Here is a 26,626-nt window from a genome sequence, read left to right as displayed (position 1 = left end):
TAGTATTTCAGTTGTGAAGTAAGGATTGTTTCTTATTTTAACTGTGCAATGACACAAACTTCATATAAATATTCAATATTTATTGAATTGAAAAATTATTATTAGAGAAATTACAGCGTTACTACATACTGTAGTTATAGAGACAACTTCATGTGAATTCATGTGATTATTTATTTGTATCAGATGCTGATGATACATAAGAGACATACAGTGCATTCAGAAAGTATTCAGACCCCTTCACTTTTTCCACATTTTGTTATGTTACAGCCTTATTTTAAAATGGATTAAATTCATTTTTTCCCCTCATCAATCTACACACAATACCCATAATGACGAAGCCAAAACAGGTTTTTAGAAATGTTTGCTAATTTATTAAAAATAAAAAACTGAAATATCACATTTACATAAGTATTCAGAACCTTTACTCAGTACTTTGTTGAAGCACCTTTGGCAGCGATTACAGCCTCAAGTCTACGCTACAAGCTTGGCACACCTGTATTTGGGGAGTTTCTCCCATTCTTCTCTGCAGATCCTCTCAAGCTCTGTCAGGTTGGATGGGGAGCATCGGTGCACAGCTTTTTTCAGGTCTCTCCAGAGATGTTCGATCGGGTTCAAGTCCAGGCTCTGTCTGGGCCACTCAAGGACATTCAGGAACTTGTCCTGAAGCCACTCCTACGTTGTCTTGGCTGTGTGCTTAGGGTCGTTGTCCTGTTGGAAGGTGAATCTTCGCCCCAGTCTGAGGTCCTGAGCGCTCTGGAGCAGGTTCTCATCAAGGATCTCTTTGTACTTTGCTCCGTTTATCTTTCCCTTGATCCGGACTAGTCTCCCAGTCCCTGCCGCTGAAAAACATCCCCACAGCATGATGCTGTCACCACCATGCTTCACCGTAGGTATGGTATTGGCCAGGTGATGAGCGGTGCCTGGTTTCCTCCAGATGTGACCCTTGTCATTCAGGCCAAAGAGTTCAATCTTGGTTTCATCAGACCAGAGAATCTTGTTTCTGGCTGTCATGTGCTTTTTACTGAGGAGTGGCCCCTCCGTCTGGCCACTCTACCATAAAGGCCTGATTGGTGAAGTGCTGCAGAGATGGTTGTCCTTCGGGAAGGTTCTCCCATATCCACAGAGGAACTCTGGAACTCTGTCAGAATGACCTCACTGACGATAGCCCTTCTCCCCCTATTGCTCAGTTTGGCCGGGCGGCCAGCTCTAGGAAGAGTCTTGGGGGTTCCAATCTTCTTCCATTTAAGAATGATAAAGGCTACTGTGTTCTTGGGGACCTTCAATACTGCAGACATTTTTTTGTACCCTTTCCCAGATCTGTGCCTCAACACAATCCTGTCTCGGAGGTCTACGAACAATTCCTTCGATCTCATGGCCTGGTTTTTGCACTGACATGCACTGTCAACTGTGGGACCTTATATAAACAGGTGTGTGCTGTTCCAAATCATGTCCAATCAATTGAATTTACCACAGGTGGACTCCAATCAAGTCGTAGAAACATCTCAAAGATGATCAATGGAAACAGGATGCACCTGAGCTCAATTTCGAGTGTCATAGCAAAGGGTCGGAATACTTATGTAAATGTGATATTTCAGTTTTTTATTTTTTAATAAATTAGCAAACATTTCTAAAAACCTTTTTGCTTCGTCATTATGGTGTATTGTGTGTAGATTGATGAGGAAAAAAATGAATTGAATCCATTTTAGAATAAGGCTGTAACATACAAAAATGTGGAAAAAGTTAAGGGGTCTGAATACTTTCTGAATGCACTGTACTGTAGCAATGCTACAGTAGCCATCATTTGCAGTTACCACTCCCAGATCCCTTTGTGTTATGGTTATATGCATTAAACACTGGGAAAGGGATCCATCCTCATTGCTCAGGTGGGCAACTGTGTATATATGTAAATATGTTTTTCACTATGATGGAAGCAATATATTTTGGAAAAACAACCTGCATTCTAATAAGGAGAACATGGATTGAATTCCAAAGTGGGCAATACTCAATGTGCTCTCTCCTTCGTTTGCTAAGAGTCTACTCTCCGGAGAGGCTCACAGGGGCTAATTTAATATCTGCTGTTTGTTACCACGACACTCACGCTTATTTCCCTTTTATTACTTAACACTAAGAGCCTGCAGTAGCTTCACTCACATCCCTTCGGCACACAGATAGAAAAAAAATTTGATTTGAGTGGTGGTAGATTGTCTCCCAACATGATGTACTGTAAATAAAGTCAATTGTATCTGTGGTTATGGGAACGGTGTGGCAAGGGTATAGATTCAATAGTTGGAAAGCTGCTGTTTGTGATCAGATTTCAGTGGGAAGGTCCACCTCTTCACCTTGTAATTTTCAGTTTGGTACACCCTATTATGATCCGTACCAGTATGATTTGTGTTACCTTGTTGTTTATCCTGCTCTTTTTGCTCACTGAATAATTTATTTTACGTTGAGGATATGTTGACCAGTATTTCAGACACCACAGTGGTTGAGTGGTAACGAACTCTGCTTATCTGATGTTGTTTGTTGTTGAAGTTGTGTTATATTCCTTTACTCTCCTTCTGAAATGATGTGATATGTGTTGACATTGCACCAGCCTCAGAAATAGATTGCTATTCAGAAAACAGTAAAAAAACAACAACAACAACAACAACATTGGAAGCAAGTTACCTTTGCCGTTGTGACCTTAGAGGCCAACAGTTGTGGTAACATGGAACAATTTAATTGTGTGAAGATGCCCAGAGTGTTGACCTCTGTGGACTCATTTGTGCTGAGGGAACAGCACATAGCTGCTTGCCAGTAAATAAAGTTTGTTGCATTCCCAAGTCCCGTAAGCTGCAGCTTACACACTGAAAATCCACACTTAAAAAAACGTACACACTCAAAAACAGAATTTTGTTTTGTTACTTATAATTCAATGGTTTAGGTTATGTATTACATCACCAACAGCCTAACAAAAGATGAAGCTGTCCACCTAGCTACAATAGTTATATTTAACCCTGCAAGGTTGCATGCCAGGGCCCTTTTTAAGTGCTGAATATTGACATTCTCCAAATAGATTAGGCCATACCTGAAATATTGATGTTATTTTTTCATACAGTGAAACGTACTCTGTACTATGAGAGTCCATGGGCCACAGCTTTTTTTCACTTCTCCCCGCTAATGTGCTATACGTCTCATAAAGTGGTCCCATTCTACCATCTTTTATTAACTACATTAGAGTGAAGAGCAGCCTGGCGTTGCCACGGCCCCAGTAATACAGGAAACGTGAGCATTACTAGGAGCATGCCAAGGGATGTGGTGAATTGGAGGTGACAACTGTCACATTACAATGGTATTGTGACAAAGCTGAAAGGCCCTGCCTTGTCTATATGGTGTGAGCCTACTGTAATGAATCTTTTGTCATGCTATGCATTTTTGTTACCTGACAACGATGTTGTGGCAAATTGAAAAGGGAGGATAGATTGTGTTTAAAGTGCACCCTGTTTGCGTAGAGAGATGAAACCATGTGTTCTAGAGACAGTGTGATAAACAAAATGAGAGAGTAGATGGAAATAGTGACCACTTAAACCCTGCTGAGGACAAATTGGTGTTTTATTTGTGCTCTGCACAGCTACACTATTCTTTGTTCAATGTCCAGTTTAATTCAATCACATCCTGTCCTTTTGCATGAAAGGCGTAACTGTTTCACTGTGTGAAGCTTTCATAGAGAAGATTTTGGAATGTTTGATATGTCATGTAGTTTCTAAGACTTGTGTGACCCAGACTCAGACTCATTAAATAATTGTAATCGCAAATGGAAAATGTTGATTTTGTGTAAGGGTATCCTTTCCTTTTTCCTAAAAAGCCTGGGCATATCTTTAATGTCTTATCTGTCTGGGATGGACTCTGAGGTCTTGACTTACTTTTATATGCTCCATGGTTTTGAATGAAAGCTGAAGTTGTTTTTGGATTATAGATTACTGCATCCCTCTATTGGATGTCCCATCAATTCAGGTCTTGTACGTTGTACGTTTTTCACTATTTACTGTATGTAAAATAAATGTGAAACGGACGCTTGAAGATAAAAGTGGGGCCAAAAGGAATTGACCACAGTACAAACCCCAAAGCTACAGTCACTGCTAATGTTACTCCACACTTCCCTCCTTTTGATATGAGGCACCATACCACTAACTAGCAGCTGCAGTATAGCCCAGCTGTGAGCAGTTGTGATGTCCTGTGTTCTTTTGTGTAACACAGTAGACCAGGCGCTCAGCAGTAGCCTTCCCACCTTTCTGCACCCAAGAGAATTATTGATCCCTCTCTCTCTCCCTCTCTCTCTCATCACCTCCCCCCTGTGTCACATGTTAGTTTTAACTACATCAGAGGCCACAGCTTGCCAAAGTGGGAGGTGGGGTGAGGTAAATGGAGTGAGGTAACTGCCCCCTCCCCTCCTCCCCCTGCCCTCCCCCATCTTCTCTCATTGATTTACCATTAAATCTGTCCAAGCTAAAACTGTGTGCTTTCAACATGACCTGCTCCCTCTGTGTTCTCTACCAGAACCTGCTAAACCGCCTGCTATACTTCCTTATTTGAGCAGCCCACTGCCGTGCTGCCTGCATTACCAATGCTAGGTATGTGCCTGTCATTAGCATTAGCTGTATGGCTATATTCATTAGCACAGCCCACTGTGTGGCACACATGCATAATGAAATCTGGAGAGGAGCGCTTCCCCCTTACATCTGCTCAACGCCGCCTGCAAATAAGCAGCAAGTCAACAATTAATTAGGGATCGATGTTAAGCTGTCAGCTCCCTCTGGCTTCCAGACCCCCCTTCATACGCTCTCTACTGCTTAGGAGAACACACACACACACACACACACACACACACACATTTACGTACTGTATGTATATACACATATACATACAAATTCACAGGTAAACCTAGCCTGTTGATTGATGACACCATGTGAACACCATAATCAAGTATCTGCAGGATGCGGTGAACTTGCCTCATATGAAGTTTTCACATTGGATTATGCTATATGACTATGACTGATTGTTGCATAAATAGGTAATGTAATGCATTAACTGGAAATTAATGATGTGTTAGATTACCATTTCTCTTTTCCAAAGCCTCAGGTACCGTATCCGTCTGCTGCACTGGAAAATACTTAGGGATTCACTTCGGGAATCTGTGCCTCATATCTGTGGGGAATGAGTTTTCCCAGTCTATCAAATCAATCTTTGTTTAGCCCTTGGATCCCATGTGCTACGGTACATTGATATTCCTTGTGGTGATTTTGCAGGTTAGGTTGGGGTTTGGTTTCCATTTAGTTCCCCTATTCATTGAGAGGAAGTCTTCAGAAATTGCAAACTTACGCCATTGTCAATTTAACATGGATAATTGGTTGTTTTGTCGTTTGACATCATACTTTTGAACTATGAATACTATTCTTGTTCTTAATCAAGGCATTGCATTACAGTCATCCTCTGAGAGAAAATGTAATGAAATGTGTCATGCTGCCGTATAATAAATGTTATAAATATAATAACATATGTGTTGTGGAACCTTTGGGAAATTAGAGTGTTGCCTCTTTAAAGCTCTATTTATTCATTGCTAGGCTATTAACCATGATGGTTGGTTGATGGTTGGTGCATTTCGGCATGAAAAATAGAATATTTAGCATGATTACCTCTGGAAAACGGCATGATTCGCAGTCATCTTATTTGACCCCATTTAAGCATCATTGCAAATGTGCTGAACCAGGTCTGTGCACTAAAGATGCCTCAGTGTGATGTGGTTAATTATGAACAAGCCCTAAATACAGCAAGAGTGATGGGAGAAGGGGAGGGGGAATGAGAGTGGGAGAGAGATGGAGGGGAAGGGTGGGAGGAAGGGAGAAAGAGGGGGGGAGAGCGTGTTGTTCTGGTAAATTAGGCACGCAGTGTTGGGAATGTTTTTTCCTCTGGTTTGAGGAGAGCTCCCTGCAGCCCAACACTCCAACACTTCACTTCTATTGACCTCATCTGTATTCCTGAGGGATGGGAATATTGTTTCAATCCTATATTTGTTTCCTGTCACATCCACTGTACAGTCACATAGTGTGCACACATGCAGTATTTATTTGATGTGATTCAACCATGTTTTGGTCTTTCATAGCCAGTCTTTTCTAGTCCAGGTAAGCACCGTCACAGATTTAGTGTCTTAAATTACAGCCTGTTACAGTGTCAGAGTACAGTCTACTTCAGGGTTGGTATTCTTCTCAAATGTAGCCTACCTGTAGAGCGATGCCAAGACAACACTGCCTCTTCAAACAGATACATCTTTTACCTGTTTCAAAAATACCACAAATTTGCCAGAAGGCACAAAAGATTCTCCTATCAACCAGAGCATTGCTCTAGAATGAACCGCAGCTCCTTCATATATTCACCCAAACCTGCGACAAAACCCTGTGTCTTTCCTCCCCCACAGCCAATCCTCCCACATAACTGCAGTCTGTGTCTTCTGCTAACTCCACACAGAATCTGTGCTCAAGGACTACCGCAGTGCCACAGTTAAAATCCTATATTCCCCCCCAACACATAATATGACTCATACACATAGGGAGAGAGCTAGCTAACTCTTACCAGTGGGAGTGAGCCCCCTCACATATGGAGCAGCAGGTATTCCTTGCATGGCTGCAGCACACGTGCATTAGCGCATCATTCCAGGTTGACAATGTGTGGGATTCAAGATTCAGCTGAGGGTTTTTTCCTGTGTATCTCCAAGAGCGTGCGTCTTCTCCGTTTCACAGATAGAAAGAGAGTGAGAGGAAAGAGGGAAAGGAGAGGGAGGGAGAGATGGGTAGCTTCAGCTCTGGTCCTGTTCCACTGTGTGTGTGTGTGTGTGTGTGTGTGTGTGTGTCTGTGTGTGTGTATGTGTGTGTGTGAGAGAGAGCGTGGAGAGAGAGAGAAGAGAGAGACTATACTGGTTGTGTGTATCCTTGGTAAAGATGCTCAGTGCAGAGCAGTGGGGCGGGTGGTGCTCCGTCTATCCCTCCTTTCTCCAACACGGTTAGAGAGCAGATCACTCAGCTGATCAGCCTTCACTCTGCTCTGCTGCTGCCAGCTCCACCGTCATTAATAACCTCACACGCACACAGGCACACAGGCACACACACACACACACACACACACACACACACACACACACACACACACACACACACACACACACACACACACACACAAGCACACAGGCACACAGCCTCCCCAGAGACAGGCCAATCACTGTTCAGCTCCCGGGCTCTTTTCTTGGAGCTGCTGGTGGGTCTGGTTGGCTGAGCAGGCTGTCAATCAGTCATGATCCCCATGAGGGGGGGGGGGGGGATATGAGGGAGGAGGAGGAAGAGGGAGAGCAAATGTGTGTGTATGCGTGGGAGAGAGTGGGAGGAAGGGAGTGAAAGAGTGTGTGTGTGTGTGTGTGTGTGTGTGTGTGTTAAAGTGAGCGAGAGAGATGGAGGGAGAGGGAGGGCAGGAGAGAAAAACGGGAGGGATGGAGAATGGATGTGGCTTCTAATTAAGACTGGCATTTCTGTTTGATTCTCCGGGGGTTTGAAGGCAACGTTTAACAAACTGCGGTTTCTGGGGGTCATTATTCAATGCTTTTGTGTAGAATTTGACTCTGGGCTGCACCCCTTTGTACATTTGGCTTCACGCTCGTCTGCCAGAGAGTCTTTCATAAACCTGTGGTTGTAAAAGAAGCCAAGAAATTTTTATTTGAGTTAGTGACCTTGCTCTAGGGCTTGAATACCCTATAGGCCAAGACTTATAGTGCCCTGCGTAAGTAATGGGAAAGTGAAGCAAAGAGATTCTCAGCTTTTATTTGAGGGTATGTATGTACATATTGGGTTCACCATTTAGAAATGACAACACTTTTTATACATAGTCCCCCTATTTCAGGGCGACTTGACAGGTGTTTTTGGTAGGTCAGGTGTGTTGTATCATTTGTGCAAGCATAAGAGAGCTGTGAATGTGTAGTATTGATTATAGGCTTTGCTTTTGCCTTTGGAGCCTGCTGTTGGTGTCTGTCAACATGAGGACCAAAGAGGTTATTAGGCTGAAAAATCTGAGAAAAAAAAAATCAGAAACATAGCCAAAACCTTAGGCTTGCCAAAATCAACAGCTTGGAACATCATTAGAAAGAAAAAAATCACTGGTGAGCTTAGCAATCACAAACAGGCTGGTAGGCCAGGGAAGACATACAGTGGATGGCTGAAGACCACCATAATTAATAAAAAATAAAAAAAACTGTCCCACAGATCAAGAACACTCTCCAGAAGGTAGGCGTGAATGTGTCAGAGACCACCATCAGCAGAATTCGTCACCAGCCGAACTACCGAGGCTTCACTGCAAGGTGCAAACCAATAGTTATTCTCAAAAAAGATGGTCAGGTTACAGTTTGCTAAGAAGTACCTAAAAAGCCTGCAGAGGTCTGAAAATATGATTATGTACCAGAGTGATTGCAAGTGGAAAGTTTGGAGAAAAAGGCTCTTATCAAGATTTACAGCATACCACCTCATCTTTGAAACATAGTGGAGGGGTGTTATGGTGTGGCCAGGTATAACTGCCATTAGAACAGGTTAACTTGTCGTAATTGATGATGTAACTGCTGACAGCAGCAGCAGAATGTATTCTCAAGTGTTCAGAAACTGCACTTGTCTGCTCGAGTGCGAGCAAATGCCTCCAAATTCATTGGATGGTGCTTCATCGTACAGAAAGACAATGACCCAAAACATACTGCCATAGCAACTAGAGACTTTTTCAGTGCCAAAAAGTTCTTGGCTGGCCAAGTCAATCTTCAGTAATTTCTAAATTATTAAACCAATATGTACACAAATACCTTCAAATAAAAGCTGACAATATATACTTTAATCTCATAGTAATTGTTTGTTTTCAAATTCCAACCTTTTGAGGATAGAGCCAAAAGAAAAAATGCTTCACTGTCCCATTATTTACACAGGGCACTGTATAATGGTAAATGGTTAAGAGGCTAACTGTAGTCTTTGACTGTTTAAGATATACATTCCAAAGCAATGTTAAAATGTAAAAGGTGGGGGGCTTAGTGGCGTAGCACACTAATGCGCTTACCATGTAATCGCAAGGTTCCTGGTTCGATGCCGACCCTCGACCTATCTTGCATGTCATCCCTCCTCTCTCTCCCATCCTTCCTGTCAATCTCTACTGTCTCTATCCCAATAAAGCAGAAACGCCCTAAAAACATATTTTAAAAAAATAAAATAATTAAAAGGTGACTCAACTTAATTCAGCTGAATATAGCACAGAATAGGGATGCAGCACATTAACTATTGATCAAATAGACTTAAACATAATGCACAAGCATAGAACATATAAATCTGTTATATTGTTGGTCTTCAAAAGGTATCAGTATCAAATTAATCTTGTCCTCTGTGTCCTGGCGTCACAGAGATCTTTAGTGGATTCATTAAAGAGGTCATTGCAGTGGCATTTATGGTTGTCGAATTAATTAACTGAAAGTTGCGGTTATAAACCGTTTACTACAAACATAAAGAGAATGAGCTCTCTCTCTCTCTCCTCCATGGGCTGTGGAGTCTGCTGCAGAGCTGGTTGTGTTCCCCTGTGGTGTCTGAGGTACATCTGCTGAGAAACAGAAAGATGGAGAGGCAAGGAGGTGATATGAGGGGAGGATGAGTGAAATCCTCATTCATAACCCCCTCGATATCCACTGCAGTCTCCTTCTCCCTGCTGACAAGGAGAACCACTGATTCTTAATCAGTCTTTGGTCTCGTCTTTTTATTCAGGGGAGCCCTATGCAAGTGTAGGCATTTAGAAGCAGTATGACCAAGTGTTGTAGAGTAACAGAGATGTAGTGAGAGAGATGGAGAGAGAGATGCATCGAAAACATCTGCTTTAGAGGGCAGATATCTTAAGCATTTTACTTGGTGTCTTTTCAGTGTGTTTAATGTTCAGTGTTTGTTGTTATAAGCTCATATATCTTTATTGTTGATTTCAGATCCCCCAAGAACCCCCAACAGAAGATCATCAAGCGGGTCATTGCCTTGGAGGGAGACTTCATCAAGTACGTACATGTTACGAACCCCCCCAGATACTACGTCTAGGGATAGAAAATGGGGGGGGGGAATGTAACATACAGTGTCTGTATATGCTGCTGAGGACTGCTGGTGCTGTGGTAGTGCAACACACACTACTTAGAACAACTGAGTAAAATGGCAACAACAAGCCAGATTTATTCAATAGTACATACAACAAACAACCAGACAACACGGGGGGGAACATAGAGAGGGAACTAAGGGGAGGACGCCAGACGGCGCCAAATAAATGAAAACAAAAATAACACCCAAGCTAATATTCTAATCCTATCTATCCTAATTACGAAATGTCTGTTATCTGACTAACTAAGTCTTGCCTGCCTACCCTAAACCCAAAATACACGAAACTAACCTAATGTATATAACAAAACCAAACCTGCGTGATGGAGGTATAAGCCAATGGGCGTCTTACCTGCCCAACTCGCCCTCCCCTGGGGCTAACTACAGGTGTGGCAGTGAACACAATGGTAGGACACTTTTACGAGGACAGTAGAATACCAACACTATGATGCAACAAATGACAGAAAACCGCTAACCGATGCTACCACACCCTCCTTTTCTGAAGAGTACGCAGGAGTGTAGACGGACGACGGTCTAATTGGACGATGGATGACCGCCAGATGAAACCATTGGTCGAAGGACAACAGGGGGACTGACGGACGAAACGATGATTGACAGGGGGATGAACCAATACCTGGGAGAGAGACAGAGGGAGAAACAAACAGACCAACGACACCACACACACAAATGTCAAGGTGACGTGGGAGTCACACTCAGCGATGTCTACACTGTGTGAGGAATTGATACCATTGTGATGGTTATGAGACGCAGAGGAGGGAATTGGCCACCATTGACTATTATCTCCGATCTTGATCAAAGGCCGGATCGTCCGTAACAGCTGCTGTGCAATGGTCAATTTACAGGGCTCAGGCTTGATTATTAGCCTACCTGTTAATGTTCCACCAAAGTCATATGGATGATGGGAGAAAGTGACCTGAAAAGTTACTGTGAACACATTCATTCCTTCCTGTGAGTGAGTGAGGGGATCTAATCTAATGTATCGTATCATGGATTTGCATTGTATTGTGATATGTATTTTATCATTGATAGTGTACCATATAATGTCATGAGGTATATTCTTATACCCAGCTTACTGCTGTCTTGTGTAGTCTTATCTACTGTAGCTAGAAGAGTGTTACCAAAGTTCCTACTAAGACATTGCATTCATACCTTTGAACCAGTGAACGTATCCAATCTCAGCTGTAGTCGAATGCCTGATAGCCAAGCACTAATTGAAAGGATACTAGGAAAATCAGACAGGCGTGCCACATCTCATAACACATTGTCCCCATGTAATTCATCCTGGCAACTATTTGTGATGGGCGCCACTGAACAAATTACAGGTCACTTGCCTGGGAGGAGATTAATAATTAACACAGGTTTGATGGCTTCACTGGCTGAGGCGCTGGAAATGGTAGCTGTGTGTTTGCCTGTTGGCCAGGCTGCCATAAATCACAGCTATGGTTTTAATCTAGCCACGCACACAGAAGACTGTCTGCCGCTGCCACAGGAAAAAGAGCCCCTCTCAGCCAATTACCTCTTTCCACTCAGAGGGAGCAGAGCTTCTTCGGAAGATATAGAGGGCTATTTCAGAGATTCATCTCCAAACAAAGACGGCTACGGGACATTAATCATGTGTCGCAATCTAACCCCCGACTTGAAAAAATAAAGTCGAAGAAGTGTTACTCTACTGTATTGCGGGGTATTGTTGCTATGCTGAAAAGCCCATCCACTGAATGCACATACTGAGGGAAATGGGGAGTATATGATGTGTGTATGAGTGTATCTTCAGAATTAGAGAAGAGTATTTATGCAGTTACAGTATGACCTAGCATTATGTGCCAGGCTGTACGACACACGACTGGCGAACAAGATCAAGTTTGACCTGACCTGTCAAATTCATCCAGGAGCTGTTCCCCAACAGAGGAGCACAGTGCAGTGTGAGCTGTCGCCTGCCTCCCCATCATCATCCTCTATGCCCCATACTCTATTAAACTCCATTCAACCTCCCACTGCAACATTTATCAGCTACCGTAAAACCCATACTGATAAAAGGGTGAGACCATGAATGTTCAACAGAACTCGACGTGAGTCTGTCACATGAACTCCTGAATGCACACTAATGCCCTTTTTGCTTTTGTAGCTGCTTAGATACTGCAACCGAGTCGTATTCAAAATACGAAAATAGCATTTTGTATAAGCATTTGTTATTCCACTTTTGCTCAGAAATCATAAGGGGTTGTGTTCATATTTATATTATCCCCTTTAAAGTCACTGAACTTAATACTCTACTTCCCATACCAAATTAATATTTATACGTTCAAGGTCTAATGTGAGCCGCTCTAGTCAGTCAGGAAGGATCAAGGCAAAATGAAATCCGAAACAAATTCTCATTTTAAAAGTAATTTCAGCCATAATTCAGTGTTCCTCTGACAAATCATTATTCACGCCTTGGTCTCAGCTAAGTGTCCAGTTGAATGATATCACGTTCAACCCTCTCCTCATAAAGATGATGGCAAAAGAGTTGATTGAACAGAAATGTTCTGGAGGGGAACCGATCAGCAGCTCGACCAGAAGGAGGAAGGATTCTCTCTCTATATCTCATATAGAATTTTTTCTTCCTCTACCACGTTCTTAAATGTCATCCCATTGGATTAGATCTTCGTCTACTAGATAACAAGGATATGAGAGGAAAAATGGCACCGTCACTGATGGATGATAGTGAAATGAAAATCATAATCATAATCATATTAGATATACAATATTCTGAATTGTAGTTTTCTATCTCTTACGCTCTTCTTTTTTTAAGGTGAGTGAATGTAAAATGTTAATGGCTGCCTTTGTTTTTATAGGCTCTTAAGTAAACTTGTATTGTATCTCTAATGTGTTTTTGAATGATTAAATCCTTTCTTTCTCTCTGTCTCCCTCTCTTCTTTCTCTCTAGGACACTTGGCTATAAGAATCGCTACGTGAGGGTGCCTGATGGCCACTTTTGGATCGAGGGAGACCATCACGGCCACAGTCTGGACAGCAACAGCTTTGGACCGGTAAGGCGCTGTTTGCAGTCCTTCTCTGCACAATGGGAATGGTCCAACCCATTGAAACACACAGCTCATGTTTTGTGTCCAGCTGCCTATTGGAACCCGAACAATAGGCCTAAAAAGCCCTGAAGAGATCTTAATAAGTGCCTGTGTGAAAATAATTGACTAGTACGCATTGGCGAACAAACCTGGATTCTAAATTTATAGTCGGTGGGCTTATTAAAACAAAGTTCCCTCAGAGGAAACTCGAGGCTGTTTTCTCCACACACTAACACACCCAGTCCTATTAGTCTCTGACAGGCCTCACTGGGCACATGGGTCCCGCAGCGTTGCCTGTGTACTCTCTCTCCAAATGTGCCCAGATAAGGGTCTTGACTTGGGAGTACTGACAAGGAGTGATGGGGTTGGGGTTAGGGTTAGGGTTAGGGTTAGGGCTCTTATGGGGTTAGGGTTAGGGTTAGGGCTCTTATTCTTATTCTTTTGAACGGTACAGTACAGTATGTCTGCAGCTGTATCTCAACTTTTCAGTGTTTAGGTAGAGAAGACTTTTTATGTGTATGTGTGTGTGTGTGTGGGGGGGGAGTTGGTTAATGAGTCATGAACAGAATACTAAATACAGTAGTATACCCAGGTTTAGTAAGGCTTTCCACTGGAAAAAGCCTGGCCCTGTACTACATGTACATGTTTATATGGTCACATCTTACGTCCCACAATGCAGTACCCATACAACATGAATACTCTGCACACATATTAAGGCAGGGGTTCCCAAACCTTTTTTTCTTGCGACCCCAAATTGACATCAATAATTTCCTGCAACCCCTAACAACTTCATTGCAGGCTATGCCAACACATAGTAATGATGTCCAAGTGTATTCTAATTGCCTAAAATATGCTCTATAGCAATTAATATAGTTTGTATTCAAACCCCAAAACACTGCAATATAGGTTACAGGTGCTATACACAGGTGCTATACACAAATATTGTTTGTCTTCATAAGAAATAAAAGTCTATAAGAGTCTTATTTATCAAATCATTGAGGTTAGTTTGATTTTCTCAGGGGACACCAAATTTGGGAACTGCTGTATTAAGGCCTACCTACCATCTAAATAAGAAATGCATTGATCGTTCCGACATTGTTTGTTTTATTTCCAAAAAGAATGCATTTGACAGTGTGGATGTTCTCTGATATGCCAGTCCCAAATGCAGAGACTTGAGATTATTACTGTCCTCATTTTGACTCATATGTATTCCCTCTCTGCACTATTCATGTTTTTCTGGCAGTATCAGAATGTATAAAATATTCAACAGAAAAAATGAGTTTTTGGTATGTGTGGCTGCACACATAATGGTCTAGATGGAGTATTGGATCCTAATACACTAAGATGCATTTGAAAGGAAAAGCTTTGTAAACTTCCCTGACCCATGAATTCTGAAATTCTAAACATATTCGGTGATTTGCATTTCTCTCCAGACAAAACAGTGTTTTCGCAGATGTGAAAATCTACAGTACTTAGTTATTGTTGATAAAGAATATCTGGGTAATGGTGAAGCGAAGGTTAGTAACTCAATTTTTCAGTGGAAAACAACGAAAGTGGAAGAAATGGTCCAATTTTGTGTTGTGTTGACTTCATTTTGAATGGGTCTACTCAGCAGGAAACTTTGTTTTCCTCCCAAATGTATGTATGCTCGTCGCTAGGAGGTGAATAAACATGTCTCTCAGTAAATTATCAACAGTACCTGTTCTCCCTCTCCCACTCGCTCTCTCTCTCTCACTTTCCCTCTCTGTTATTTTTTACTGGTCTATAACCCAATAGGCTCTTAGTGCTCCCATAGGAGGGCAGGTGGAGAATAAAGTACTGTGTGAGATGTGGTCACTGTAGTCAAGCTGTCAGGTCAGATAACAAATGTCACAGTCATACTTTTCGCTAAATCAGATTATGTATTTATTGTAGCTTTAAATTGGTTGAATGCCTGAAACTACGTGCAATGGTTATTGTGTCTATCGGTTTGGGAGAGCAAACAACATCAAATAAATGTTGTTTATCACATTGTGATTCTTCCATGTCTTATTCCTACTCAAATCATTCCCTGACATGCAAATCCAGAGGTCTACAATTTAATGAAATTTAGCCAGATTTGCGAATATTTACAACTGAAACTAAAAAAGCAAGCACATTTGTTGTCCTTAGACATTTTCAGATCAAGTCAATATATCACACAGCGTTTACAATCCAACCACAGGAAAGGAATGAGAAATACATCTGTATGACACCCATAGTAGCTCCTTTCCACACTCACAAGCTCTTCTGAGGCAGAAGTGTTGGGTGTTGGTATTCTACAGTCATTTGTCAGTGGCCCTGATGTCTGCTCGTCCATGGCAGCCATTCCTCTTGTGTGAAGGAACAGAGTGGAGTTAGTTTAGCCTTCCAGGCCATCCCTGCTCAATTTAGCTGCCTTGGCATTTTAAGATTTTATTGTGAATAAAATTCCACGGCCTGTTGTTTGTGCTATATGGCAAACTCCCTCCCAATGGTGAGCTCCTCAGTGGAATATGTGCATTGATGGTAGCAGGAAGGGAAATCTATGATCCTCAGACCAGGGCTCACTCTAAAGTCTCTACTCTCACGTGCTGCAGGGGAGGTGGTTTATGAGCAATATACTGTATTAGGGGAGGGAAGATATCTCATGGTACTGTTTCCCATGCCTGCTGTATATGGGAATATGACATTCTGCTTAATTGAAATAATTTTTACTGCTGACTTATCTGTCAGGAATAAAAGTTATTCCTTTGAAGGAGTGGAGTGAAGAATATGAATGTATTTATTTTTAGGCTATTTCATTATGCTGTAGTCTTGAACTTCCCAAGCAATTAATGGGCATTGTTTGGGTAGTTCAAATGTTTTCAACATTAGCTGTCAAAAGTGACTAGAGGCCCATGTGGTGTTGAAATCATCCCCCAGGCAATGCATTACCATGAGAGTTAAAACAAAAAGGCCTCCTTCTCTGTCTTCAACAAGCCCTGGGGCATGAGCCAAATCAAACTTTTTTCAAAAGATTACCTTCAAGAAGAGCAGAATAATTATTCTGCTTTTCTCATTTGTAAATATAGGCACTGCCTCTCCTGCATGATAAAAGGCATTATGAATAGCTGTTGACATTTGCCAGTGTGTTTTGTACACCTTATGCAAACTGCCTAATTGACAGACAGAATTGTGTGGGAAAACAATAACAAACAACATATTTAGCTCTTGGTCCAACATGGCCTATGTGCAATTAGCCCTATGTGGACATTTTGCAAAGTCTTTTTACCTCCTGTTGTGAAAACACAAGCATGAATAGAATTTAATATAATCTATTTTCTGGCAGAAATAATTTTTACGTCGGAGGCCTCAGAATGCTATTAACCCCATATCCAACCCCACTTGATTCTGGTTATCATTAAGCATGAGTGTCATTTTCCCCTGACTCCTCTTCCCTTTGAAGGTGTCTCTGGGGTTGGTCCACGGCCGGGCCTCCCACATCATCTGGCCGCCCAATCGGTGGCAGAGGATGGCACCGTCCCTCCCCCCAGACCGGAGGCCCCTCCTGAACTGTAACATGGAGTCGACAGTGGAGGAGGACGACTGAGGAAAGGCCCACCCATGAGCATATACATACAGTACCTACAGTACACACTCTGTGATACATATGACAATGGCATGTCCCCCTGAAGTGGCCCATCTGTGACACAATATGTCAATGGATCAGATGCATCTCAGTGGCTCAGTGTCAATATGATTGTCAAAGACTATTTTGCAACCATGTGACGTGAACACCAAGATATTGTGATTTGTAGTCAGAATTTCTCAATAGGTGGAGGATCATGTTATGAGAGTTAGCATGTTTTCAGAGAGACATTACTGTTCAACAGCCTTGAAGGAGCCTGTAGTCCAAAAGGCTGATTCGTACATAAAAGACTTGATACATGTCCTACATGTTAAAATCTGTACATTCTAAGTGCAATTCAAGATGTAGTTGTAAGATGGATCATAAGTGTGTTCTGCTGAATTCCTGACTGTGCAATTATTGCATTAACAAAAGACTAGAAAGTTTTAAATGCCTCGTGTGTGTGTGTTTTTGCCTTTTTTAATATTGTGCTGACTGTTATCATTTCCTTAGACATTATAATCATCTTTAATATCCTAAAAGTTTACGCTGCAGTAGTTATTGTTTTTAGGATAATTTGAGTGGGAGAACTGCCCCCTTAAAATAATAATTTATTTTGGAGCCAGATAAGGCCCATATTTACTTAAAATTAATGGGTGAACACTTGTGGTAAATTTAGCAAATGTTGCTGTGATGGTTGTTGACTGTGAAATGGTAACAGCTGTGTCACTCTGCGATGAGACCTCCCAACAGAAGTGAGGTTCAGTGCGGGTGTCTGTGCCACCACCCACCCACGGAGAAAACACATACAGTGCTGGGCTAAAATATGCATAATTAATTCACAGAGAATCATCCCCTGATATTTAGGAATGTGATTCTGTATGATTTTCATTCCCAAGACCCTAATTTGTGAGCAAACAGGACTACCTGATCCTAATTTTAATGCACCAAACATCTCAGTGATTGCATCAGCTACCAGACCTGTACTTTATATCCTTGATCCTACTTGTAGCTAAGGACTTAGCATCTTTTCACTTTTATCCATGTTTACAAAGAACTGAAAAAGCTAGCCTCTTTATGAGCATATTTTCTGTTACCTTGCCAACAAACAAGGCATGCTGCAGCTGCTAGGTTACTCTGGACCTCTTGACATATGCCCTTATTTAGACACACAACTGCTTACAGACAAACACAATGACAGTAAAGAATCTTTTGAAAAACCTTACAAACCCTGCAATGTACAGAGGGCCATCCCTCTGCTGTCCCTTGATGGAGAGAGCCCTGCTTTAGACTTGTTTTTATTCTGAATTTATGGGGTATTCAGGATCTGTTGTCTCCCTGTGAAATACATTAAATCATTCGGAGGGAGATTTTATGCATGAAGCAATTTAAGAATTCTGACCGAACGGTAAATCTGAAGATAATAGGAACATAATTCAACCATATGTCAATATGACATTTATTTTCCTCAAGGACGGTTCCCTCTGCTTATTAGTCTGTTATTGCTGATGTTGTGTGTCTCTTTACTGTTCCTTAGTCCCCTGAGGGAGGGATTACAATGCAGTGTTCAGAATAAAAGAAAAAGCTATACCTTACACCCAAGCGTCAGTCTAAAAGTAAGATGCTTTGAGAACAATAGCAAGAAATTAATCATTGCTAAACCTTCACATTGGGCGAGGGGAATAAAACCCATCATTGAGAAACACATTTCCCCCATTTCAATGTCAGGTGTTCATACATATTTCAATAGTTTTGCCCTGGTATTGCCCTCTGTCGGGTTTTCCTGACTCTGTAATGAAATCTTGAGGCCGTCTAAAGCGTTCCATGCCTCATTTGACCGTTTGATTGCTCCTCTCTTGCTACGGTCTTGACCAGTTTGAAATGCAATTATGCTAATCGGAGCACAGTCCAGGGTCACTCGGGCACTACAGGCTTTTACCTTGTCTGAGAACAGTTGCACCCCAAAGGCGTGTGGATGATCAAAAGCCGTATCATTCGGCCCTGTAATAGATATTAAACAGTGAGTGGCTGCTGTAGAGGAGACCTGGAAATTAACCTTCCCTCAACTGAGGTCATCCATCTACCATGGTTTAGGTTAAATAGTGGATGTCTTTTTACTTCAAATTAATGTTGCTGTGGTTTACAAGGGTGAGAAGGCTGAGAGCAACAGCCACTGACCCATCAAGTCATGTTTGACCTTAATAAGTAGTCTCTGACCTGGTGAGTAATTGTTTACTGTCAGAATAGAGCTTATGAGTCATTAACATGGTAGTGTTCGGGCAGAGCCATGCTGCTACAGATGTGTTTTAAATGCCCTTGATTAAATGTGCCCTGGGCTCATGCTGATAATGACCCTCACATGTTCCTAAAAGACTATTCTGTGCTAATTGTATATGTTTAGTGTGAGGCTTAACCCTCTATTTCTGATCCACTTCACGACACCTCCCACCAGGAGATCATGGCAGAAGAATGACTAGGGGGAAAAAAGAGACAGGAGTCAAAGTCATTACTAGGTGATTAAACCTAGGCAATTATACCTAGTAAACTTAGGCCCAATATAAATAGCCAGTAAACACCAATACTGCAGAATTAGCCACTCAATGTCCACTTCACTATCTCCATGTTATTCCCATATATGAACCAACCAGAGGCTGTATTGGTTGACCCTTAACTACATAGGGGCCTGGGCCTGGGGATGTTTTTGGTCCAACCCTATGGTAAAAAAATAAAATAAAAATGGAGAGAGACACCAGAAGAACAGACAAAGGTGACAGTAACGCACAAAAACCTGAGACAGCAACAGACAAGACGCAGACAGCAACAGACAAGAGAGAGAGTGACAGAAAAGGACAGATAGAGAGAGAACAGAGGTGGGTTGAGCACACAGCAGACTACCACTTCAAGCTGCTCTATAGATTCAAATTAGTTAATTTATTTGCAACATGGTTTATAAAGAATTTGCAGGTGAGATGAAAAGGCCTGTGGAATTACTATGAAACAACTGTTTACATTAACACTTTTTTCGACCTGGACAAGACGAGACAGCAACATAAAACACTAAGAGACAGCAACAAAAGAGGATAGACAAGAGAGACAGCAATGGACGAAACAGAAAGCGTTGGAGAGAGGCAGAGAAGGGGTGAGTTCACAGTAGACTATCACTCAAAGCTGATTCCAATTACAGCAGTGTGTGCGTGTGTGTGTGTGTGTATGTGTCAGTATGTCATTGGATAGGTCAGAGTCTATGTTGGAAGTTGTTGAGGGGTATGGAGGTACAATACACTGTAGATGTATGTGTTCAAGAGTACAGACCCACACTGTAATTGAGTACTGGTTGTGTCTGCTGTGTCATGTGGGAAGGTGCAAATTACCTCGCAATAAAATGTCTTGTATTGTATTTGTATTGTATTATTGTATTTTATTACTGTATTATTGTATTAAGTATGCCAGATTGCTGCGTTATTTAGCTGTTGACATACAAACAATGTGCGGGTGTCCTTTAGTCCTACAAACGCCCCTGCACCTACACACTAGTATATTGCCCACCTTCACCTATGCCTCTATAGCTGACCCTTAGAGATCTTTCATCCCCCACATATGTAACCGGGTCCATTCACAGTAGGTCCACACTTCGAAGTCAGGGTCAGTGTCCTTAAGGCCTGGTAAGGGAAGTTCTCCATCTTGTAAGGCCAAAGTTGCACAGGGTAAGTGCTAGTTCACACCGCGTGACAGTACGGAGAAACCATAAGCCTTTGACGATCATAAATACTAGCGCTGCAACAAGGTCGAAGTCAAAAGTTTATACTGGAAATGGGTCGAAAGAAGGACATTGGCACCATGAGTCATGTACTGTATTAGTCTCTAAAGTAATGTAAAAAGCCTATAGCATAACATAACAAACTTACTTCATTTGAGAGGTTGAGCCACCCCCTTTGTTTCTTTCAAAGCTCCCGGCAATATCTATGCCACTATGTGTGCTGCTTTGATCCTTTTTCTTTTTTTCCCCTTTTATTTTTTTTGTATCAATCCCACTTAGCACAAGAGAGAAAATGTTTTTCTCTTCTGGATGGGTAAATTGTTCTCTGACAATGACAATAATATTGGTTTAGTAAGATAACAACTGATTACAGACTTGCATATTTAAAGTTGCACGATAACGTTTTTTGCAGTCTCTGACAGAAATTAAAGTTCATTATCTGGAGACGTGGCCGTCTGGAAAGATAATGTCAATGAAAAAGAAAAAAGTATGCTCTTATTGGAATTTAGAGCTGTAATAATAACATTAAAATGCCAGTATTACAATCCATGTGGAATTAAGCTTTGTAGATCTCTGTCTCCTCTGTGCTACGACCTTGAATATATCTCTCTTAATTGCTGAAAAACATCTTGTACATATTCTCGATGTAAAATGTATCCCATTATGTAATATCTAAAGAAGATAATGAAGTATACAGTATATTTGTATTATTAGATATTTATATATTACCTAAATATATAAATATCTAATATTATATTATCTAAAGATTGTCAACTAATGTTTGAGGATGAAATTAACAATATCATAAACTGCTTTGCGGATCTTACAAATACCAATAAGAAGCATAAGAAGAGGAAATATGAAGATATACACTTTGAACGGTGGATGAAGGTTGCACATTATGCTTTGCTCCTCTCATAAGAGAGCACAAATGGAATGGGCAGTGTAGCGCATTGTCCTTGAGCAATCTTTCAGAGGGACTGTATCCTTCATAAAGGCCCAGCCATTCTCATGTATTAACTGTCTCTGTAGTGGTGAAGTACAAACATACTCGCTTTGAATCTTAAATGAGAAATCATTTGGCCGCATGTTGCCATTGTCCCTGTGAAACTAGCCTTAGTTCATGCTGCAAAAATCACATTGACAGGATAAAACTCAAGTGATATGGTGAGTACCTGTCCTGTTGTTTTATTGGAAAGTAATTGTATAGGGAGAAGAGGATGACATTAATATCTGTTGAATTAGTCTATTGAGCCACATACAACTGAGGTAATAGAGGTTACAAATGTAATACAATGTTACCTAATCGCCATGGGAATAAGTCATATTTAACACCTTTAGCACCTCCTGTTGTTCTGGAGGTTAGAATTAATGGAGAAATCATCATTTATGGAGTAGGTTGATGGGATACAGCAGAGTTACTTTATCAGCCTGTTTTAATGATTGCTTCATCTGCCTTACAATACAATTAAGAGTGGCAGCCAATTCTCTAATACGAATGGCAATAATATATCACTGACCATGAATGTAGCTTGGAGTAGGTCAATGCGATTGTACAAAGGCTTAATGGTGCAAATAACAAACTATGTCTTTCTCAAGGGTATGGACATTTTCTTTTCTGCAAAGAACTCTGGCTGTTGTCTCACCAGTTCCTTCATCTAATAGCATTTGTTATGACACCAATCACTCTTCAAGTGCTATGAAGGCTTTGGCTCAAAGGTGTCAGTCCTATCTCTGAATCTTAGCTCCCTCTGTCTGTCTGTCTGTCTGTCTGTCTGTCTGTCTGTCTCCCACTCTCTCCTCCCTCTTCTCTCTCTCCCCTTCTCTTTCTCTCTCTTTATCTCTCTCCCTCTCTCTTTGCTTCTCCCTCTCCTTGCCTCCCCCTCTCTCCTTCAGGAAGGTCAGATATAAACCCATTAGGCTCTAATGTGAATCCAGCACACATCAATACAGATTTCCATTGGCCTGTGATATGTTTAATGTCTGTCGAACAGAAATCAGCAGAGACATCCTCTGAAGTTATTGTTCACCCGAGAGTGGAGGATTCCCTCTCACAGTACGATTGAGAGGTTGTGGAAGGATTTGAGTTGGAAAAGTCCAAAGTCGCCTAAGCACCATTACTGCTTTACCCTGCCATGCCAAGCCCTTGATAGTCTTTAAGTATAGAGTATTGGCAGTATCATTATTGTAAACTCTGTGTGCCATTAATACCTAATGACTCATGCAGTAATCAAAGTCTCTGTATGTCTCTGTTGGAAACAAGGGGTTGCTTGCGGCAACATTTGCTGGTTTGCTGTTTACTGAGAGAGCCCTAGAAAGTGTGATGCCTGACTGAATAAGTCAACAAAATACTTACTGAAACATTGTTATTGTATCAACCATGCCCCACTTTCAGAATGGCTTTTAATGGTTTTCCAAAAATAAGGGCCATAATTGTCATGGGATGGGAGGGATAAAATAATTATCCAGCTAAGGTTGATAAGGAATGGCTGTTTATTTACCCAATGCCTGTTCCACATAAATACATAACTCATATATTACTCTTCATATTGATTTAAAGACATCTGTGTATTCAATTAGCATATTTTTGCCATGCGATGGATGCCCCTAGACATGGAGGCTTGTAACCATTCAAAATGGCCTCTCTTCCCCAGTAAACAAACTGCCTTGTTTGTTCGAAAACATAACATTCAAATAAGCTTTTAACACTAGTCATACCAAACAGATGTCCACGGCACGATTTGACACAAATATAAAATAACTCTACCATTGTGAAACCCATACCATCCTCCTTCCCTGACTTTTTTTAAATGTCTGTTTTTAACACAATAATAATTCAAAATCACACAGCTTTTTTTTATTGCCAACATCTCCGAGTCATGTCCTGCTCCCCTCACCGTAGCTTTTATCCTCATCATGGTGAATCAGAACTGACCTTACAGTTATGAATGGCTTACCCATTTCAACCATAATTGGTCGCACATATAGGTAGAAAGACAATAACAGTTATTTGAATGATCAATGCACGTTACATGTGAATAGAAGCCAGCGTGCACCCAGCCTCCAAAGAAAACACAGTTTTTCTCTCAGTCTATTTGGCCCTTGTTTTCAATGAGCATCCTGTGATATCTCCTCCTGTGTGTATATGTAGGCTACAGTATGTGTGTCCGTGTAAAGGCCAGTGATGTTGATAACAATAGTGAAAGTAGGCAGTCAATGGGTAATGATGAGGATAATGGATGAGACCAACAAATTTTCCTATGTGTGTCTGGCGGGTTTATGTAATGTACCTTACAGTTATGAATGGCTTACCCATTTCCACTGTAATGGCGATATCAGCAACATAGGCAGACAGACATACTATAATTATCTGCATGATTAAAGTGATTACAGTACATGTGAATAGAAGGCCGCACAGCGTGCACCCAGCCTGCAAAGAACAGTTCCTGTTCCCTTCATCACACCCGTATTGCGTTTTTTACTTTTGTTTTACAAGCCATAATTTTGCTCTTAGTTTATTAGAACCACCATATTTTCTCCACCTGTGTGTGTATGTAGGCTACAGTCGCCCATAGGTAGGTGTGTCTGATTGATAAGGGCGCAATACCCATGCGAAGGACAAATTCGCCCTGATTACAGACATTTTTAACACTTTTGTGAGTAACTCGATTGCTTGTTATAAGCCAATAGACAAAATCAATATTTGTTTTGAATGTGGTTTGCATGGTGGAGCATAGAGCCGATGGATTTGTCTGTGGTCTGTCATACTTGTTATATTGTTATACAGTGTCCTACGTAAGTAATGGGAGTAGTGAAGCATTTTTTCTTCTTTTGGCTCTACACTCCAAAAGTTTGATTTGAGATCAAACAATTACTGAGGTTAAAGTAGAGATTCTCAGCTTGTATTTGATGGTATTTGTGTACAGAAATTACACACTTTTTATACATAGTCCTCCTATTTCAGGGTACCCAAAAGTAATGGGTGTTTACAGGTGTTGCTGGTAAGTCAGGTGTGTTCCATCACATCATGTGTGCAGGCATAGGAGAGCTGTCAATGTCTAGTATTGATTCTAGGCTTTGTGTTTGCCGTTGGAGTCTGCTATTGGTGTCTGTCAACATGAGGACCAAAGCGGTGTCAATTAAAGTCAAGGAACCCTTTTATTAGGCTAAAAACATAGGCAAAAACCTTACGCTGCCAAAATCAACAGTTTAGAACATCCTTAAAAGGGAAAAAAACCCACTGGTGACCTCAGCAATCGCAAACGGACTGGTAGGCCAAGGCAGACTTCTACAGTGGATGACTGAAGAATGCTCACCATAATTAAGAAAAGAAAAACAACAACAACTGTCTCACAAATCAGGAACACTCTCCAGGAGAAAAATACCTCAAAACAAACAACAACTGAAGATCGCTGCAGTACATCCCTGGCAGAGCATCTCGCAGACTTCAGTTATTGCATGCAAAGGATTGTTGACCAACTACTAAACATGAGTGCTTAATTTGGACATTTGAATAATCTGCCCCATCACTTTTGGGTAACCTGAAACAGGGGGACTATGCCTAAAAAGTGTTGTAATTTCTGAATGGTGAAACCAATATGTACACAAAACAAATCAAATAAAACATGCTGAAAGCTGACAATCTCTACTTTAACCTCAGTGTTTGATTTCAAATCCAAATTTATGGAGTGTAGAGCCAAAAGAAGAAAACATGTTTCACTTTCCTATTACTTACGCAGGGCACTGTATCTGTTTTACTTGTTATAATTTATAGTTTAAAATACAATGATGTCCATCAATAAGTTATATTCAATATGTGAGCAAACAAATGATTCTGACTAAAGTCCTGACTAAACAAAACCAATTCTTTATTTTTTCCATGGTATTGACCAGATTCAGTCTGGGTACTTCGGTTAGTAATGAGGGCCTGGGGCTTCGAATGTTAATCTGCTCTAGGATGAGCGGAAAACCAGCATACCAGTACTTATTTCAGTACCCACAGGAACCCCTTGGAAGAATAACATTCTCTCATTGAACATGACAATCATATTACCAACAAAGGCAATAGAAATGAAATGGTAAATTGAATTCACAGTAACCGAATGAGGAGAATGTGGCTTTTACAATGGTGAACGCTGAGGAAAGTGGATATTTGTGTAAGAATCACTGGGGAAGATTTTCTGGCCCCGACGTCTTGGAAGTCCAAGATATTTCCTTTTACACTCTACTGCTTATTTATTCTGCTATGTCTAAAATGAGCACAGGTCATAGCGCTATGAGCGATGCCCATCTGAAACTCAATTCCCCTGTGCTTGCAAGAGCGCTACCTCCAATTGTCAGCAGTGACTGCCCTGGTATCGTCAAGCTGCATCGTGGGGCGTGTGGGAGGCAAAAATCGGAGGACTGACTCATTGTAATGTATGGAATGAATGGAATGAGGAACGGTACCATTGAATGATACCATTCCTTATTCCATTCCATGCATTACATTGATCCTGTCTTTCGATTTCTACCTCCACCTGTGTGAGAGGCCACCTTGACTCCAGCACCTTAGCTTTTATTCGATATGATTAATCCTGATCTATTCATTTTTGTAAACACCAGTAGCTATATGCTTCATTTACATTGCCAGTACACTTTTGCTGCACACGGTTCGCCGAGTCTGTATAGTTCACCGAATGCATTACGCAAATGCTGTTTTGCAGGGAGAATCTGTTGAGAAATCTGCATTGTGTTTAGCGGTAGAAATCCTTCTGCATTTCATATCCATGCAAATTACGTATTCATGAAATGTGATTATTCAAGAACTCATGACAGTGAATGTGCTACTGTGAGACATGGGTCACCAGCTCTTGAACCAGAGCCTCCTCAGGGAGGCATCATGCGCTAAATTATGGATTCTGATATCCTCCATCACCTGACAAGTGAAACCCACACATGGAGGGAGTCACAGGGGGTGTTTAGCCCCTGGCTTTACCTAAGGCTTTAGGGGGAGGGGTAAGAGAGAGAGAGA

General features: G+C 41.3%; 1 protein-coding gene across 4 annotated transcripts in view; it reads left to right on the top strand.

The window, feature by feature from the left end:
• immp2l (inner mitochondrial membrane peptidase subunit 2) overlaps nt 1-19,334 on the top strand; it is a 77,497-nt gene extending 58,163 nt beyond the window's left edge. For all 4 annotated transcript variants that reach the window (XM_083666858.1, XM_083666861.1, XM_083666860.1 and 1 more), the window contains exons 4-6: nt 10,013-10,078; nt 13,114-13,216; nt 16,695-19,334. In XM_083666858.1, the coding sequence (XP_083522984.1) occupies nt 10,013-10,078; nt 13,114-13,216; nt 16,695-16,838 (313 nt within the window). In that variant the 3' untranslated portion in view covers nt 16,839-19,334. The remainder of the gene's footprint in view (nt 1-10,012; nt 10,079-13,113; nt 13,217-16,694) is intronic.
• The last annotated feature ends 7,292 nt before the right edge of the window (nt 19,335-26,626 follow it).

The sequence above is a fragment of the Argentina silus genome (genome assembly GCF_951799395.1).
Source record: "Argentina silus genome assembly, chromosome: 3".
NCBI lineage: Eukaryota > Metazoa > Chordata > Actinopteri > Argentiniformes > Argentinidae > Argentina > Argentina silus.
The sequence above is the reverse complement of the archived record's forward strand: the minus strand, read 5'-3'. Positions and strand labels throughout refer to the sequence as shown.